Source organism: Pinus tabuliformis, chromosome 8 (assembly GCF_031772625.1).
Source record: "Pinus tabuliformis cultivar Carrire ecotype Pingquan chromosome 8, CPIR1, whole genome shotgun sequence".
Lineage (NCBI taxonomy): Eukaryota > Viridiplantae > Streptophyta > Pinopsida > Pinales > Pinaceae > Pinus > Pinus tabuliformis.
In genome coordinates this window covers 683,119,655-683,137,411 of record NC_142294.1, presented here as the reverse complement: position 1 = coordinate 683,137,411, position 17,757 = coordinate 683,119,655, and the positions used below count along the sequence as shown (strand labels likewise).

At 38.8% G+C, this 17,757-nt stretch overlaps 1 protein-coding gene across 2 annotated transcripts in view; it reads right to left on the bottom strand.

The window, feature by feature from the left end:
• Window positions 1–1,352: 1,352 nt before the first annotated feature.
• The window catches only part of LOC149237428 (putative potassium transporter 11), a 134,388-nt gene continuing 117,983 nt past the window's right edge, over window positions 1,353–17,757 (bottom strand). For both annotated transcript variants that reach the window (XM_089372654.1, XM_089372653.1), the window contains one exon: window positions 1,353–2,585. In XM_089372654.1, coding sequence (XP_089228780.1) covers window positions 1,552–2,585 — 1,034 coding nt within the window. In that variant the 3' untranslated portion in view covers window positions 1,353–1,551. The remainder of the gene's footprint in view (window positions 2,586–17,757) is intronic.

Genomic DNA, 17,757 nt, shown 5'->3' with positions numbered 1-17,757 from the left:
CATTACCTCTCTAACACAACGAAAGGAAATAAATTTGTTTCTTATGACTTAAAGTTGTTCCTTTGGGCATAATATAAAGCACGACAATATTTATACTACCAAATGGGTGAATATAAAGCACGACAAATATAAAGCGCGACAATATTTATACTACCAAATGGGTGTTTTGGCTACTTGGCTCGTTCATCTTCAAAATGGAAAGTCTTATTTGAGAGATTATAAAATATCTTAATTGGGAGAATTGTAGAAAGGAGAATTTTAGGAAGGTGGAAAGCATTATATGTACTTCAAAATAAATTTAGAGAGGCGAAGTTATGGGATTGGAAAATGATTAAAGTGCTTTTTAAACTCCTAGAATGTCCAGTGATATTATATGGGTGTGAATTGTAGGCTAGCAGCGTCCCTATTTCAAAATGGAAACAAATTGAGAAAATCCAAAAACATCTGATCATGAGCAAGTTCAAAATAAAAAGTTCGATTCCTTATGAGATAATGTTGAGTGAAACAGGAGCAGTGTCCAAAGTAATTGCTATGGTGTGTCTTATAAGGTATCTAAAAGGAATTGAGCAAATGGGAGTAGGTAGATGGCCTAAAGTTATCTTCAATGAAAGCATGAGTGAAAGTAGGAAATCATGGATGAGACAAAACAACAAATGGATGTAAAAATGGAATATTTACCTCAATGCATGTCCCACAAATAGCAAGGAGTTAAACAATTTTGTTATAGAAAAGTTTCATAACGGTATATGGGGAAAAGAGTTGGGTAGAAAGAAGAAGTACTATGTTCACGAATTCAACCCCACTTGTGATCTCCAACAAAAAGAGTACATTGGAGTCAGCTTTCCATGGAGAGCAAAGATTCTTATTGCTCAATTAAGAACTAACTCACATCAACTTCGGTGTGAAACGAGATGATGGAAGAGACCTAAAAGAGCTTGGGAACAACGGGGGTGTACTTTTTGCACTTCTAGGGCAATGGAATCAGATAAACATTTCATTTTGGAATGTGATGCTTTCAAAGACATCGGGGACAGTTATGGCAGTATGTTAGCATCAATCCTTAGCATTGTCTTTTCAGTGAAGAGACTGTTAGAAAGTTGGGTCAGCGCATCATCAATTTGAGTAAGAAAAAGATTGAATTGCAAAAAGCGAAAAACAAGACATTGGTAATCCCATAGACTATTTTTAATCTCGTGGACGTTAAAATATCATTTATTCATTTTTATTTTTATTTAATTTACAGCCAATTTTCCAAATCAAATAAATATCTTATTGATGGCTAAACATGCGTATTTAATTTACAACCAGGTTTCCACATCAAAATGCAAAAGAGTACAAGTTAACATAAAGAATAAACTCAAAAAGCAGCACCTTATTGCTCACAAATCCACAAGGAAATTTTCATTTTACTCCAAGATGTTTAGCTGTCAATTCCAAATGAAAACCTCTTTCAAAGGCTTTGCCACTTCCTGTACAAGAACTGGAATGTACCGTCCGTACATGCTACTCTGAGCACATCAAGAGTTAATCACATAAAATTGTTATTTCTCCCTATACATAAAAGACTTGGCCTACAGTTAGGAGGCTTTGGTGAGGAACATTAAGAACGACACTATTTTCCCTGCATATCCTTCTAAGGAAAGCATAGATATAATCTACTGCAATTTTCTTCATCAAGCCAGATTCGCTTCTTGCCCTTACTACAGTATTACCCAGAATATGCACCACACCGGAATCTCTGCAATCATTTAGAAATTGCAATTCATCATCAACAGTTCTAGCGTTAGGAACACTAAATCTGACATGCAGACCTGATTGTTGTAGGGATATTTCAGACACAACTGAGTTTTGTGATAAATCTGCTGAGACCATGCCTAAAGACATCTGACTTGCATTTTCTGTGTCTAAAGCGAGTGCCTGTAGAGAGACTTCACATAAGCTGCAATTTTCCGAATCTGAGAAACTATCCATTAGTGATTCATGCTGGATATATACGGACAAATTATGCAAGAGCGTTTTCTCAAAATTATCATCCTTCTTATGTAAGTCTTTGTAACCATACCTAGCAACACACCTAAACATGTGGAAATCCTTCGGCCCAATGCGCCTAACAAGAAAACGTTCTTCTTGTGGAACAGTGTTGACGGGCAGATACTTTACACACACAAATACAACAACAGAATGTATAGCAGGAAGATGAGTAATAAGATGTGAGAATATGTGAGGCACTCCATTTACAAGTTCTGTATATAGAAGGCCAATCCCTGGAACTCGAACCAAACCGAGGCTGGGGCCTAAACCCAGAATCCATGCCATCGAAACTTTGCTCTCCATTTGGAATTCGTATCTTTTGACTGTACCATAGTGCCAGACATACATGATAATAAGAAATACACCGGCAATCACAAGTGGAACCCAACCACCTTGGTCGACCTTGAATAACACAGATGAGAAGTATACAAGCTCAATGAACAAAAAGAAACCAGTAAATAGTAAAACTAGCAACCAGTTACTCCTCCACACAACAAGCATGATAATAGCCATCAAAAGTGTTGTGACCAGCATAACACCTATAACTGCAGTACCTGTTTACAAACAACCCAATAACTAATCAGAAGCAAGAAATGATCATTGATATGATAATCCCTGACACACTTTCTTAAGACAAAATTACAAAATAGAAGAAAATAGAAGAAACACATTTAAAGACAAATTGTCTTTCGAGGACCAATCTCTCTGATACAGTTCACACATCAAACTTCAGCTCCAAACACAACACTGACGATGATGATGACTACTATGACCTGTCCACTATAAACCAACATTGGTCTATCAGACTTTAAGAAAATAAAATTGAAATTTAATTAACATGCTTCGACCTAATGTTTATATGATAAAAAAGCTTGGAGAGAAGTTTTCTAAGCTACTTTTTATTTTGACAAGTTAATAATCTAAAAAGATTTTCTGTACTACAAATGGCTTGAAAATTAAACCTAATGTCGAAAGTAATTTTCATCCTCCACCTTAGTATCACAAAAATTACATATTCTTTCTTTCCATGGTGTTTCAGGTATAGTCCAGCACCCAGTTGCACTTTGAACCTTTTGACTCGTGAGCATGTGTTCTTATTTTAGCAATATTACTTTTCCTCTATAAGCTGCTTACAGTAGAAAGGAAATAACGACATTCAAGCTTGGGTTTTATGATCTCTTTATAATACATTAGTTTTCTCTTACTCTCAATTCTTCAATGTACCACAATTTCTCTTTAAATTTTAACATGATCATTTAGAATGAACAATCATCATATATTGCTGGCCTACAAACACAGTCAGTCCCATAGACTTTAAGTACTTGGTCAAATTTGTTTGAGATGCTGTATAACTTCCACAAACAATATATCTTATATGCTGAGGGAATTAGCAAATGGCTTTTATTCAGTATTGGTGGCACAAAGTTTCTGGTGGTTAGACTCGGAATTCCCATCCTTAAGCATCATTCAACTACGAGTTTTAAAGAAAATATTGGATACTTGAGTTCATCTCATCTTGTTCTGTAAATTGAACTTGCAAAAACAACTTCCTAGAAATCAGCAATTTGGGATAACGATATACAGGTAAATCTTAGAATATGACAACAAACAATAAAAGAAAATGTAAATGTAAAATTATATTTACCTATTGTTGTGGTTATTCTGACTGTTCTACAAACCAAAAGTTTTTGATTTCAGAGTGTGTACACACACGATTTGTCATGGTTTTACCACGTAATTTCTTGTGTACTATTGTATTTAAGTATGTGCCATTGCTGCGCTGTAATCGTGTGTGTACAGACTCTGAAATCAACAGTAAAAGACCATTTAGATATGTGAGTTACTTCATAAGAATGTTTAAAATAAAAACCTTTCCTTGACAACCAAGTCACATAGTTCAAAAATAATTAACGTGTAATATCCAAAGAAGCAGAAACAATCCTAATGTTTTTATACTGCCTCAGTATTGAACCTTGCATATCGAACCCCAAAGCAAGTCGATCAAGAGATGCAATAAGAAAGAGAAATGTCAAATCCTGCAATAAATGATGCCTTAGTCCACAGTTGCTGAACCTTTCCCCATACTGTCAGAGAGCCCTTGGAAACAACTTGCTACGCAGTGGATATTAAATCAGGTTTCTTATCAGCTTCACTTTTTATATGTTTAATTTCTATAGCTAGTATGTAAATATGATTAGATGGTATATAGGAATAAAATTCAACAACATATATATACCAGTTTTCCACGGGGACACGTCCCCCATGGTCGGGTGCGCACACCCCTCGCACCCCACGCACCCGGGACAGGGGGACGTCTGGGGAAACGTTTCCCCACATGCCCCTTTTGGGGAAACACGGGGAGACGCAGGGGGGGCCGTTTCCCCAGTGTGGGGGACACGACTCCCCAAAAGGGGGACGCCTGGACATCCCCCCTCAAAATGGTCTATGCGTCCCCCCCTTAAATTTGCTTGTAAAGAATGATTTATGACAGGGAAAACCTAGTATTTGACAATTTTTCCCTACTTAGATCTCACTCAAAATCCAGCAGACTTAACAGGTTTTCAGGAATTCAGGATTTGATGGATTGCAATGCTTCCATTGCATTTTTCCATGTACAAGGGTATGGAATTAGTCTTTAATCAAGAGCACCAAGCCCTCTGTGTACTTTAGAGTGACTTTTAGACTCGTTACTCCATTGTTTTTAAGTTTTAGTTATATCAATTTAATATTTCAGTCTTTAGATTTCAGTATCTATTATAGTCTATTTTGCTTAGTACTAATTAAATTCTAGAATGATAAATGATGAATTTTAATTTTAAATCAATTTAGGATTTAGAATGATGAATTTAATTTTTAAATCAATGTAGATTCTAGAATGGTGAATAATGAATAATGAATATGGATCAGAGTATTTCATTATTGAATCTCATGGTTTATGGATGAATAATGTATGCATTAGTAAGAATGATGAGTATGGATCAATGTATTTCATTATTTAATTCAATTATGTTTGTATCATTCTATTTATGCTTCCATTATTGAATATGAATTTGATATATATATATATATATATATATATAGATAGATAGATATACATATACATATACAAGGAAAAAAAATTATATCCCCCGACATCCCCCCTAAATTTCAATAAAATTTGAGGGTACTCCCACACGTCCCCCTTGTGCGACTCCCTGCACCCGCATCTCCCCGTCCAGGAGTCTTGGTGGAACATTGATATATACGTGATTAGCACATAATATTTGAAACCATTTTCCCAAATGTATTAGGGAAATACTCTTTACAAATGGAAATAAGATCAAGTGTACACGTTTTTGACAAAAATACAAATAATTAACAATAAAAACAGAATTATCAAAAATCTAGAAAAAGGACAAATAGTGATGTTGCATGAGTTTCTGGAATGTGGGAACGTTGGGAACTTGGGTACGGGTGTCGGGGATGGCTAGAGGTTTCCCCAAAATTTACAGGAAACGGCTAATCGGGAACGGTAATATTATATAATAAAAAAATTAAAAATATAAAAATGAAAAATATATAATTATATAATAATCAAAATTAATATTAAATCAAAATATTCAAATATTAAAATCAATTTAAATATATAATCTCTCTTATATATAAATATAATCTCTGGGTGTCTCTCTTCCTGAGTCTCTCCCTTTTATATATATAAAATATTAACATGTCAAGTTCATTATCAGTGCTCTGACACATGACCAGTATTTGAAACAATCTACCTTAAAAATACAAAGGAACAATTTTACCTATGTTTTTCTAGTTATTCTTATGAGAAAAAGTTAAGCGACTCTAATGGTTAAGCATTGACTGCCGCATACAATATGCACACAATCTTCTGTGATACATATACATAAACAAAAATAACTCATCAGCATGACATCCCAGATATCGCTCTTACATTGAGGTGTCACACGCTTCCTTAAACCATCAAGAGATTGCTCCAGTTTCTCAATTAAGGATATCGGTGTTAAGGATGTCTTTGGCCTTTCTTCCTGCGAAGGTTTCAACAAAGCCTCATGTTTTGTGGGAAGTTCAACATATTTGTCTACATGCTTTGTATTCCCCAGCCCCATGGAACGCAGGGACTCCAAAAAAAAGAGTCTTCAAACCTCCCAGAACTTTCCCAAGCTCCCATTGCAGCTCCCACAGAAAAGGGAACATTCCCATACAGTTCCAAAGCTTCCGGGAGTGCAGGAACCACTGGAACGGGTTTCCCACCTCTAGGGAGCGGTTCTCGTGTAACAGAGACAAACAATGTTTCAATAATTATCTAAAATATGTGTTAGAACCATAGATGAAAAAATCATCGGAAAATTGGCAACATCATGAAAATTCACAATGTCAAACGGGAAATAAGAAAGAGTACAAAAAAAAATAACAATTTTTAGGAAAAACCATGACATCTAGATTTTCCTGAAAATTGGGAAAAATAGCCAAAACTTTTGTTGGAAGCCATAACTGGCAATATTAGTTAAATAAATAACATATTTGACGTTGAAAACAATCTAATTACTAAACTAAAGATTCTCATATAGCTTGGTAGCAATATCCATATAATAATGGAAACAAATAAATTGAAAATCAATATTACATGCCAGCCACCATATATAGATGCAAACTTATAAATATTGTTAGGTTAGGATCCTAAAATTTAGAAATATGAATATTACATTATTTATTTACAACTTTATCAAAACCATATAATTGCAATTGTAGGACTTTAAAATGATCATCCCTATGATATTGGGATCTGCCAAGGCTGTCCTTGTTCGTGAAGGTTTGGTGGGCAAAAAAATTAGAATAATGTAGTAAAGTTTCGAATAATTGTCTATAAGAAAACATCGGCATTCGTTAGTTAAGAGTACTAATTTGGAACCAATGGTTCATCCCTTGCTAACTAATGAACCATTCGTTAGTTAAGAGTACTCTTAGTTATATTCTCTATAACTAGATTGTCGGGAAGGCATCCATGTTGATTTGGGGTAGCATCGAATGTGCTCTAGCCTTGAAAATTGGTGGAGAGACTAAAGCACTCTTAACTAATGAAAGTGCTCTTAAGCACTCTCATTAGAGTGGAGAGACTAAAGCACCATTGAGTACTCTTAACTAATGAACCATTGTTAGTTAAGAGTACTCTTAGTTATATTCTCTGTAACTAGATTGTCGGGAAGGCATCCATGTTGATTTGGGGTAACATCGGATGTGCTCTAGCCTTGAAAATTGGTGGAGAGACTAAAGCACATGAGACCTCCAAGACCCAGAAATGGTTTGGGCAGAATCTAACCAGTTTGGGAGATATTAAAATAATTAATATTTTTAATGGAGTCTCTAAGTCTAAACTTTGGGAAAATAAAATATTAATGTGAATTAATATAAAACTGAGTTAAAATGGTTCAAAAGTCATGGATCAAGCCAAATCTAATCTTAGCTGTTGATTAGGGACTTAATCTCGATCGTTGAATTGTCAACAAGAAAAGTATAAGAAGAGGCTTGAGGGTCAGTTGGAGAACACATTTGAGTTGATCAAGAATTCGATTTTCTGGGGCAGGGCTTGCTGAGGAAATCAAAGGAGTGATCAGAGTTTCAGCTGAGGGGCAGTGAATACAATAGTAGAGAGGCAGAGATAGTACCGGGAACATCAGCGCAGAAGCGGGAGAGGATTGATGCAGAGCCAGCTAGAGGCTGTTGAAAATGCAACAAGATGATGGAGCTTAGTGAAAAGAAGTCGCCTTCACTAAGTGGGCCCGCAGGCTATTTTTGGCGCAAAGTCTATTTTTAGACTGTCTATTTTTAGACATATGGATCATGGTCTATGAGTTGCAGGATGCTATTTGTGGATGATTGGTCATGTTGGTAAAAATAGATGGACTTCTATTTTTAGACATATGGGCGGAGTCTATTTTTAGACTGCCAGTCTAAAAATAGAACAGTCAAATATTATTAGCTCTTAATAATATTTGGACTATAAACATTATCTTATCCTCTTGGAGCACTTCAGTTCGAGCTACGGATGTGGAACATGCAACTGCCAGAAGGAAATATGCTTTTCTTATGGGTCAGTTGAGCTATTGCATGATGGACTTCAGTTAGAACTCAAGTGATTGAGTTTGGTGGAGTTGATTGAGGAGTTGATGGAGTTGTGTTCAGTTTGACTGAGTTGAACTAGTTGTATTTAGTCTAACTGCAGAATACACTAGTGATGAGTGATGTGAATTAATTATTAATTAATTCACTAATTATTAACTCATAAATCAACTAAAAAATACATCAGTTAACTCAGTGCATGGACAGTTCAATGGAGACAAGTGTTAGAGGTGGAGACTACTATCAATTGTGACTATAGCTGTGCATGAGATTTGCACAATCAGTGATTGAGATTGCCAATGAGGATTGTGCAGTACAAGCCAAGGAAAACGAGCTTGGATCATTCCTATTCTCACATTGGATTGCGCAGTAGAGGCAAGCAGATAGCGGAGGAGATTTGAACCTGTGACTTGATTCAGATCTGAGCTAGCTTGTGTGTAGCAGGTGGAGATAGTACTGAGTACTTGTGAGGAGTATTGTACTATGTATTGTTACATGTTCTCTATCATTATAATATACAGATAGTTGGGGGTTTTCAGCTGTATGCTTTCCCCAGTACATACTGTGTTAATGTGTGCATGCGATTTATGTTTCACTGTTTTTAATTCCGCAAAATTGATGATCAACGTAGAGGAGGTTATGTATTATGCATGCATTCCGCAGATAGTGTATAATCAGGATAATCTCTGTGAATAAGTGATATATTATTCAAAATTTCTACATGGTATCAGAGCAGAGTTGATCACCAGATCTATTATTCAGAAAGTGTTTACATTTTATTTCTTTAGGCAGAGTCTGTAATCGGGCCAGGTAGCCTTTGGATTCATCCTTCTTTTGGAAGGTGAGATATCCGGTGAATGCCCATACAGTCAATATCTGTACAAGAAATACTTTGTTCTCACGAATTTTAGATCAGCAGCGGTTGAGTTTTGAGCTGGTGGAATTCGAATTTGCAGCAGTGTTTTCTTGGTGTCAAAGTTGAAATGTCTTTCAACGGATTGCGATTGGAGTATGCTCTTGAAGGCAGCTCGAATTATATTGCATGGAAAGACAGGATGGAGGCAATGTTAGATGACAATGGGTTGAAGGAGTTCATAGAGGCCGAGGTCCAAAAGCCTACTGATGCTGCTCACGTTGAGGCTTGGCAAAAGAAGACAGCAAAGTGTCAAAGGATTCTGTTGGAAGGCGTGAAGGATCACATTGTATCCAGCCTGCATGGAAACGCTTCTCCATACTTGATGTGGAAAGCGTTGACAAATTTATTCCAAAGCAAGAGTGACCAGAGGAAGTTGGCGCTCAAGGATAAACTCTGAAACATTAAGTGTGAGAATGGAGACAGTATGCCCAAGTATCTCACGAAGTTCACCCAATGCCGGGATGAGCTGGGAAGTGTGGGGGTGACTGTCGATGATGAGGACTTGGTGAGCTTGGCTCTCCTTGGTCTTCCGAAGAGTTGGCATTCCTATCAGGACTCTGTCAATGGTTGGGAGAAATTGCCAGGATGGGAGAGACTTTGGTCTGATCTTGTGCAAGAGGAGATCAGGCGGAATACCAGGGACGGATCTTCATCAAAGGCATCTGATGAAGAAAATTGCGCTTTGGCTGCCAAAGCAAAGAAGGGGAAGGAGAAGGTTTCTCTTTCCAAATCCAGTTCTTCCAATGATGGGAAGAAGGGTGACAAATCGAAAGTGCGAAGCTTTCGTTGTCATGACGTGGGCCATTATGCTGCAAATTGTCCACGGAGAAAATCCAAGAAAGGATCCGGGGAAGGATCTGAAGGTGAGGCACTTGCTTCACAGTTTGAGTTGGATTTCACACTCTTTGCATACATGGTTTCATCCATGGTGGGAAGTGGTTCGTTTCTTGACAGTGGAGCTTCTTTCCACATGATCGGTGACAAGAGTTTGTTCAGTTCTTTGGAGGAGAAAGATCTCCAGATACTCATAGCAATGGGTAATGATGAGAAGTATCGTGTCTCAGGTGTAAGCACGGTTATTTTTCAGAGGGAGCATGGAGCTCGCCTTACCTTGACCGATGTCAAGTATGTACCAGGACTGGAGAGAAACTTGGTGTCGATCGCGATGCTGGAAGACAGAGGCTATGATGTAGTCTTCAGTAAGGGAAAGGTTTTCCTTAGACACATCATCACTAGACAGGTGAAGCAGATTGGTTCACGGGTCAAGAACCTGTATGCTCTTGAGGTTCAAGATGCATGCAAAGCCTTGAGCAGCGAGGCAACTGATGGAGACTTGGTGGTTGAGAGGGAGCGTATATTACCTCTCAACATGCAGAGCTAGAAGAAGTCTCAGACGATTATGGAGGAGCCACGATTGGTGCAGCAGCTTCAGGAGGTTGTGGAGCAGCCACAATAAGGGAAGCTGAGAGGAGATCGAGTAGAGACATCTACTCATGCAGAGACCTCCAGTAGGGGGAAACTTCGAGCTAGGTGGGCTGAGGGATCACATGCAGCCATACCTCCAAGTAGGAAGTGGAGTGATATAGAGTGATCGTTCCAAGGAGGAGGGGCAAGATCCTTGAGGTACCCAACCTCTTGGATGAGACCTTGCTACAAGAGCCCCGATGTGGAGTAGCAGGAACTGACTGATTGGGTAGAGACAGATGCAGATGGAGCGGCAGAGAGAGCGACAGTGTAGGGAATCCCAGGACAGCACATAGCTAGTATGCTGCAGCAATGCGAGAGGCACAAGTGTTTTGCACAATGCCAGGTGGCACAGAGAAGTGTGCAATGGTGCGAGATGCATGGAGATGTTGCAGTAGCGCAAATGTCAGAGAGGGAGCACTTGTCAGCAGCAAGTAGAGCTTCAGCATCAGAGTATGTTCCTAGCCCAACAGAGTGGTCAGTTGGGAGTGTTTTTGTTCCAAGTGTTGTTGGAGCAAGTGGACCGGGCAAATGTGTTGCATGCAGAACATTCCAGAGTTGCAGGATAGGGGTTGCAGATAATCCATATCTTGTTGAGAGGGAGTGTTGAAAATGCGACAAGATGATGGAGCTTAGTGAAAAGAAGTCGCCTTCACTAAGTGGGCCCGCAGGCTATTTTTGGCGCAAAGTCTATTTTTATACTATGTCTATTTTTAGACATATGGTTCATGGTCTATGAGTTGCAGGATGCTATTTGTGAATGATTGGTCATGTTGGTAAAAATAGATGGACTTCTATTTTTAGACATATGGGCGGAGTCTATTTTTAGACTGCCAGTCTAAAAATAGAACAGTCAAATATTATTAGCTCTTAATAATATTTGGACTATAAACATTATCTTATCCTCTTGGAGCACTTGAGTTCGAGCTACGGATGTAGCACATGCAACTGCCAGAAGGAAATACGTTTTTCTTATGGGTCAGTTGAGCTATTGCATGATGGACTTCAGTTAGAACTCAAGTGATTGAGTTTGGTGGAGTTGATTGAGGAGTTGATGGAGTTGTATTCAGTTTGACTTAGTTGAACTAGTTGTATTTAGTCTAACTACAGAATACACTAGTGATGAGTGATGTGAATTAATTATTAATTAATTCACTAATTATTAACTCATAAATCAACTAAAGAATACATCAGTTAACTCAGTGCATGGACAGTTCAGTGGAGACAGGTGTTAGAGGTGGAGACTACTATCAGTTGTGACTATAGCTGTGCATGAGATTTGCACAATCAGTGATTGAGATTGCCAATGAGGATTGCGCAGTACAATCCAAGGAAAACGAGCTTGGATCATTCCTATTCTCACATTGGATTGCGCAGTAGAGGCAGGCAGACAGCGGAGGAGATTTGAACCTGTGACTTGATTCATATCTGAGCTAGTTTGTGTGTAGCAGGTGGAGATAGCACTGAGTACTTGTGAGGAGTATTGTACTATGTATTGTTACATGTTCTCTATCATTATAATATACAGATAGTTGGGGGTTTTCGGCTGTATGCTTTCCCCAGTACATACTGTGTTAATGTGCGCATGCGATTGATGTTTCATTGTTTTTAATTCCGCAAAATTGATGATCAACGTAGAGGAGGTTATGTATTATGCATGCATTCCGCAGATAGTGTATAATCAGGATAATCTCTGTGAATAAGTGTTATATTATTCAAAATTTCTACAGAGGTCACGCAGAGGCAGCCAGAGGCCATGCAGAGGGCAACCAAGAGCTGTGCAGAGCCTAAGGAGGGCCAATGTGGGAGATGTAGAGGCTAACGCAGAGCCCCGAGAGGCTGACGTTGGGCCAAATAGGCTGACGCTGGGCCAGAGAGGCTGACGCAGACCCTAGAGGTTGACGCTGGGAGATTTCGTGGGGAAAATTGTTGCTGATATCTGTCTTTGATTGAGAGGTACTACTGCCAAGTGCATTCTCTGTTGGGTGAGCCATTTCTGGCACCCAGATTGTATTCTGAAACTACTTAATAATAAAACCCTCTGATAGCTGCACCGGTTTTCCCGCATTGGGTTTTTCCAGGGACATTAGTCCAAAAATAACTATGTCACTTGTGTTCATGTTTCTTTCAATTGATGATCTATATGTGTTGATAATGTACTTGTATTTATTTTCAGTATTTACCTGGTAAATAACTTGTTAAGTAAATGAACAAGTAGGAAGAAATAAATCAGATAGTACAGGAAGAATTTCTGACTGATAGACTTAGAAATTCCAACAATCCAGAAGTTGTATTCAGAAATTACTACTGCATAATAATAAAACCCTCAGAGCTGCTACACTGATTTTCCCGAATTGGGTTTTTCCAGGGACATTTGTCCAAAAATAACTGTGTAGATGTGTGTTGTCTCTCTTTCTTGTTCCATTTCTTATTTCGGCATATTATTTTAAATAATGAATGTTGCGGTTGTATTTATTTCGATATTTACCATAGAACAACAATGAATAACTTGTATGGATTAACAAGTAGAAGAAGTAACATCAGTTTGTTGCAGTAGGGATTCCAGATTAGGAATTTTCAAATGGTATCAGAGGTGCAGGTGAAGCAAGAAGAACAGAGCCGAAAGACCCAGCATGAAGGAAGAAGGGAATTCGAAATTCCTGCAGAGGCAGTAATTCGAATCCCCAAAGGGTTTGTGTAGTTTAGGCCAAGAGGGATAGATTTTCGTGTTAAATCCCTCTCTGAGTGAGTCGACAGAGAGGTAAGATTTCCAGATCGAAATCTGTCAACGGTAAAGGGAGCAATGCAGCAGAGGATTCAGTGAAGAGGGGTTTTTCTGGTGGGACGCAGTTTTTCTACAGGGAGTTGCTGGGCAGAAAAGATGTCAGAGGGAAGAGAGAGACACGGTTGAGGGAATTCTTCCTTAGAGGACTTCCAGCCAAGGAGTCTGAATTCTCACTAGCTGAGCAACAACGGAGAGGGGCATATCTACAAGCTCCAGCAGGGAGTGCGTAGGCCAGTCTAGTGCTACGCATAGGAGAGAGGAGGTCATTCGACTTTCTATTTGGCAGAGATGGCAGCTAGTGGACTAAGAGATCAAGACAATTTGGATGGGGTATCCAACTATGTAATCTGGAAGGCAAGGATGTTGTACCTTCTGGATGAGCATTTTCTCAAAGCCTACGTCGACAGCGTGGTGGTTGTGCCCGCTAATCTAGATCCGCTCTATAAGTACAAAGGAGAAATGGCGAAGACCAAGAGAATGATCCTCGCTAGAGTGAAGGATCATGTAGTCTATCACATCGCTAGTGAAGGGACTGCTAAGGAAATGTGGGATGCATTGTCTATGTTGTATCAGGGATCTTCTGAGCAGCGGAAGATGTACCTAGAGCAAAAGATGAGATCCATACAGATGCAGAAGGGGGAACGCATTGATCCGTTCCTCACGAAGCTTCAGGAGACCCGAGATGAGTTAGCAGTTGTGGGGTCTACACCTCAAGGGTCCGAGATGGTAAGACTGGCCCTAAATTCTGTTTCCAAAGATTGGCAAGTCTTTGTCCAGAGTATCCTAGGCAGGGCGACTTTGCCAAATTGGGATGAAATGTGGGCAGCTCTTAAGCAAGAGGAGTTGAGGAGAGACTTGGTCAACTTTAAACTTGACGGAAGCAGTAGCAGTGGGTCGAAGCCCAAGGAGGAGGATGAGCATGCAGCGCTTGCATCCAAGGGGCTACAGGAGCAATGGAAGCGGAAGAAGGACGTTTTGAATATTAAATGCTTCAGGTGTGGTGAAATGGGTCACTACGCAACACAGTGTCCTCTCAGGAAGAAGGACAAAGATGAGAAGCATGATCCGAAAGTTGCATCTGCGAAGATCAAAGAGGAGTTCGCCATGACAGCCAAGATACCTCCAGGAGGGAGGTGGGCTGATATAGAGTTGTAGTTTGAAAAGAGCTACAGATGGGCAAGATCCTTGAGGAGTCCACCTCTCGAATCAATACCTTGCTACGGGAGCCCAGATCAGTAGTAGCAGGATGGACTAAGTGTCAAGAAGGTATCCAGAAGTTGTATTCAGAAATTAATACTGCACAATAATAAAACCCTCAAAGATGCTGCATTGGTTTTCCTGCATTGGGTTTTTCCAGGGACATTTGTCCAAAAATAACTGCGTAGATGTGTGTTGTATCTCTTTCTTGTTCAGTTTCTTGTTTTAGCATATTATTTTAAATAGTGAATGCTGCAATTGTATTTACTTTGATATTTACCATAGAACACTATGAATAACTTGTATGGATTAACAAGTAGGAGAAGTAAAATCAGTTTGCTGCAGTAGGGATTCCGGGTTTAGGAATTTTCACAGGCATGCTAGTGGGTATTTAGTGATGGTGCTTATACTTTGCTTCATGAAACTTATCATAGAATCATGGTGTTCTTGGTATATTGCTTATCATGTCTAGAGAGTGCTACAACTTTGCTTATATATGATGGATCTAGCCCACCAAGGGGTTGACTATTGGTGACATGGAACACCTACTAGTTGGAGCACTCTTTTTTGTGCATGTGTAGATTGGTTTCACACTTGGTTATGCGTATCTAGCTCTTTGATGGCTGCGGTGGTGCATTTCCCACAACAAACTCTTGATTAGTGGGATGAGTGTGGTATCATGTTTTATTTGAGTGCATATTGTGTTACCTTATTTACACATATGTTTATGCATGAATATATCTTAGTTTATGTGTTGATGGGGTCATCTCCTTCTGAGATGTATCGACCTTTATATAGAGCACTACCTTAGACTCAAGATGGCACATGTGGAGGCATGTATATAATATTTTATTGTGATCGACCAAATCATGGGCTAAAACAACACTTTCTATTACATTTGGGCTCATGAATATATATTGTGGAGGTTATATTTGTCATGGCATACACAATATTATGGTTGATCATATGCAGTCATTAGATTTATTCGTTAAGCCACATTGAGTAGTGACGCGAGTGGCTAGCCTTTGCATCACGGAGGTGACCTTTGTTGAGAAATCCATGCCAGTAGATTAGGGTTTGATTCCTATTTCTTGATAATTAATTGTGAGTTATGTTGGCTTCTTTTACTTATTTATTATCTTATCTTTCATCAAGCAATTACCATATTATGTTCGTATGAAGATCACAAAAATACAAGACACGAGATGTAGGCACTATGCCAGGGCAAAACCCCCCTCGAGGGGAAAACCTAGTAAAAAAATTCTCTTCCTTCAATAGTTTTCTTTGAGACTCTTCAACTAGACATAGACCAAACCTTCCCTCCACACTGAGTCAGCCCTTCCAGATCTTCAACCCCTTTGTAGCAACACTTCCACCCCAGCAACTTCGACTATGCAGCAACTTATGACATCAGGCATCAACTAGCAACAACAATACTTGGAAGACTTCGATCTCCCAAACTAGGGCACGAAAGAGAGAGAGTAGCACCAAAACTTTGATTTCTTCCTTCTCTTTGACCTTGACCCAACTCGCACTCCTTTTGGCTTCCTTGATCCACTTCGCACTTTTTCTGGCTTCTAGAGAGATATCGAACTAACTTGAGATGAGATGCTCCAACTGAATTCGATCTCTTTCCTTTTATAGGATCCAGGTGAGGTCCAATAGGTGTCCATTAGGCCGACTTGGTTTGGAGGTTACATAAATCATATTTTATTCAATAATAAACCTTTTTACATGATTCCAAAGCCCAAGAAGGGTCTCTTTAATTGTACAATGACTCTATTGACTCAATATTAATCTTAGGAGTCCACAATGGGGACTTTGACTAATATAATGATGACCCAAGCATGAAACCCATGCTTTAATAAGTCATTGATACAATAATAAAAAAAATCTCTTTATTCTTTTGACAAGTACATTACATAATGACTCAAATACATTTATGAAGACCGAACCTAGTTACATTCTTCAACACTCCCTCTTAACTAGGGAGGTATTCATAATATACAAATATAATGGAAGATCTCAAACTATATGAACAATGAAGAGTTTAGGCACCGCAATGCCATGGACTAGATTCCTGTCCAGGGCAATCTATCCATTGGCCTCTCAACAATTTAGGCACCATAATGCCACAAACTAGATTCCTGATCAGGTAAATCTATCCAAGTGGGACTAAGATGGACTCAAGCTTTCAGCCTCTCTAGGTACCATCAAGCTTACTTACTAACCATCAACCCAAGGATCCAGGTGTGTATCTGAGGTGAGAGCTCTATGACCAACACCACCCTCCCAACTTCAAGACCTAGACATCAACACAAAGTGTCGGCCAAATGTCCTCCCAGGCAATGGTTCACTCACAAAGCCTCAACACTCCTTGATCTAGTAGATCAAGGACAACAAATCTCTCCTGATCAAACTGATCGATAACCAGCATGCTATCAAAACTTCGAGAGATTTACCTGTACAAACCCAACCACAATTAGTAATACACTTTCAAATGTACATAATCAAATACAAACCTTTGGGATCTTCTAGACAACTTGATGTTGCTTCTCAACTTTCCATAGTAGGACTTAGAGATTTCCCAATGAATCTTGACATAAGATTCCTCAATCATGCAGCTTCCTTTCCTACGTCTCATGCAACAACATATTTCATAAATCAATCTGGTTTTTCTTATCTTAGCATCTTTTCAAAATGCATTCTCCAATTTTCTTCTCGTATTCATGACCTTCACTAAAACTTATGGTTGTTAGTCCTGATCTAGTGCATGACACATGAAGTAGAGAACCATAACTGTCACTCCCTCTTAATCAGAGAGGATCTAATCATTCCTGTACAAGGAATATGCTCAACCATCCTCTTATCCTAAGGAGATTTCTTTCATCTGTGCTCCTTCTCAATCTAGGGAGATTTCTTTCATTCAAGCTCCCTCTTAACTTAAGGAGTTATACTACTTCTTTACAATATCGGAGAATCTTTCATAGCTTCCATCCTTATCATCAGAGTTATCATCACCATTCACATCATGCTTATCACATCAACTTTTCTTTACGAACATCTTCACTATCTTGAAGATCACGTACCTGCACAGCTTAGATAGCAAGTACAAACAAATCTATAGAAGCATGAAGTTAACCATATCAAAATAACTGAAGCATTCAACTTTATATATATATATATATATATATATATATCAGATGACCAAACTTACAAACAAGAGACACATATTCTT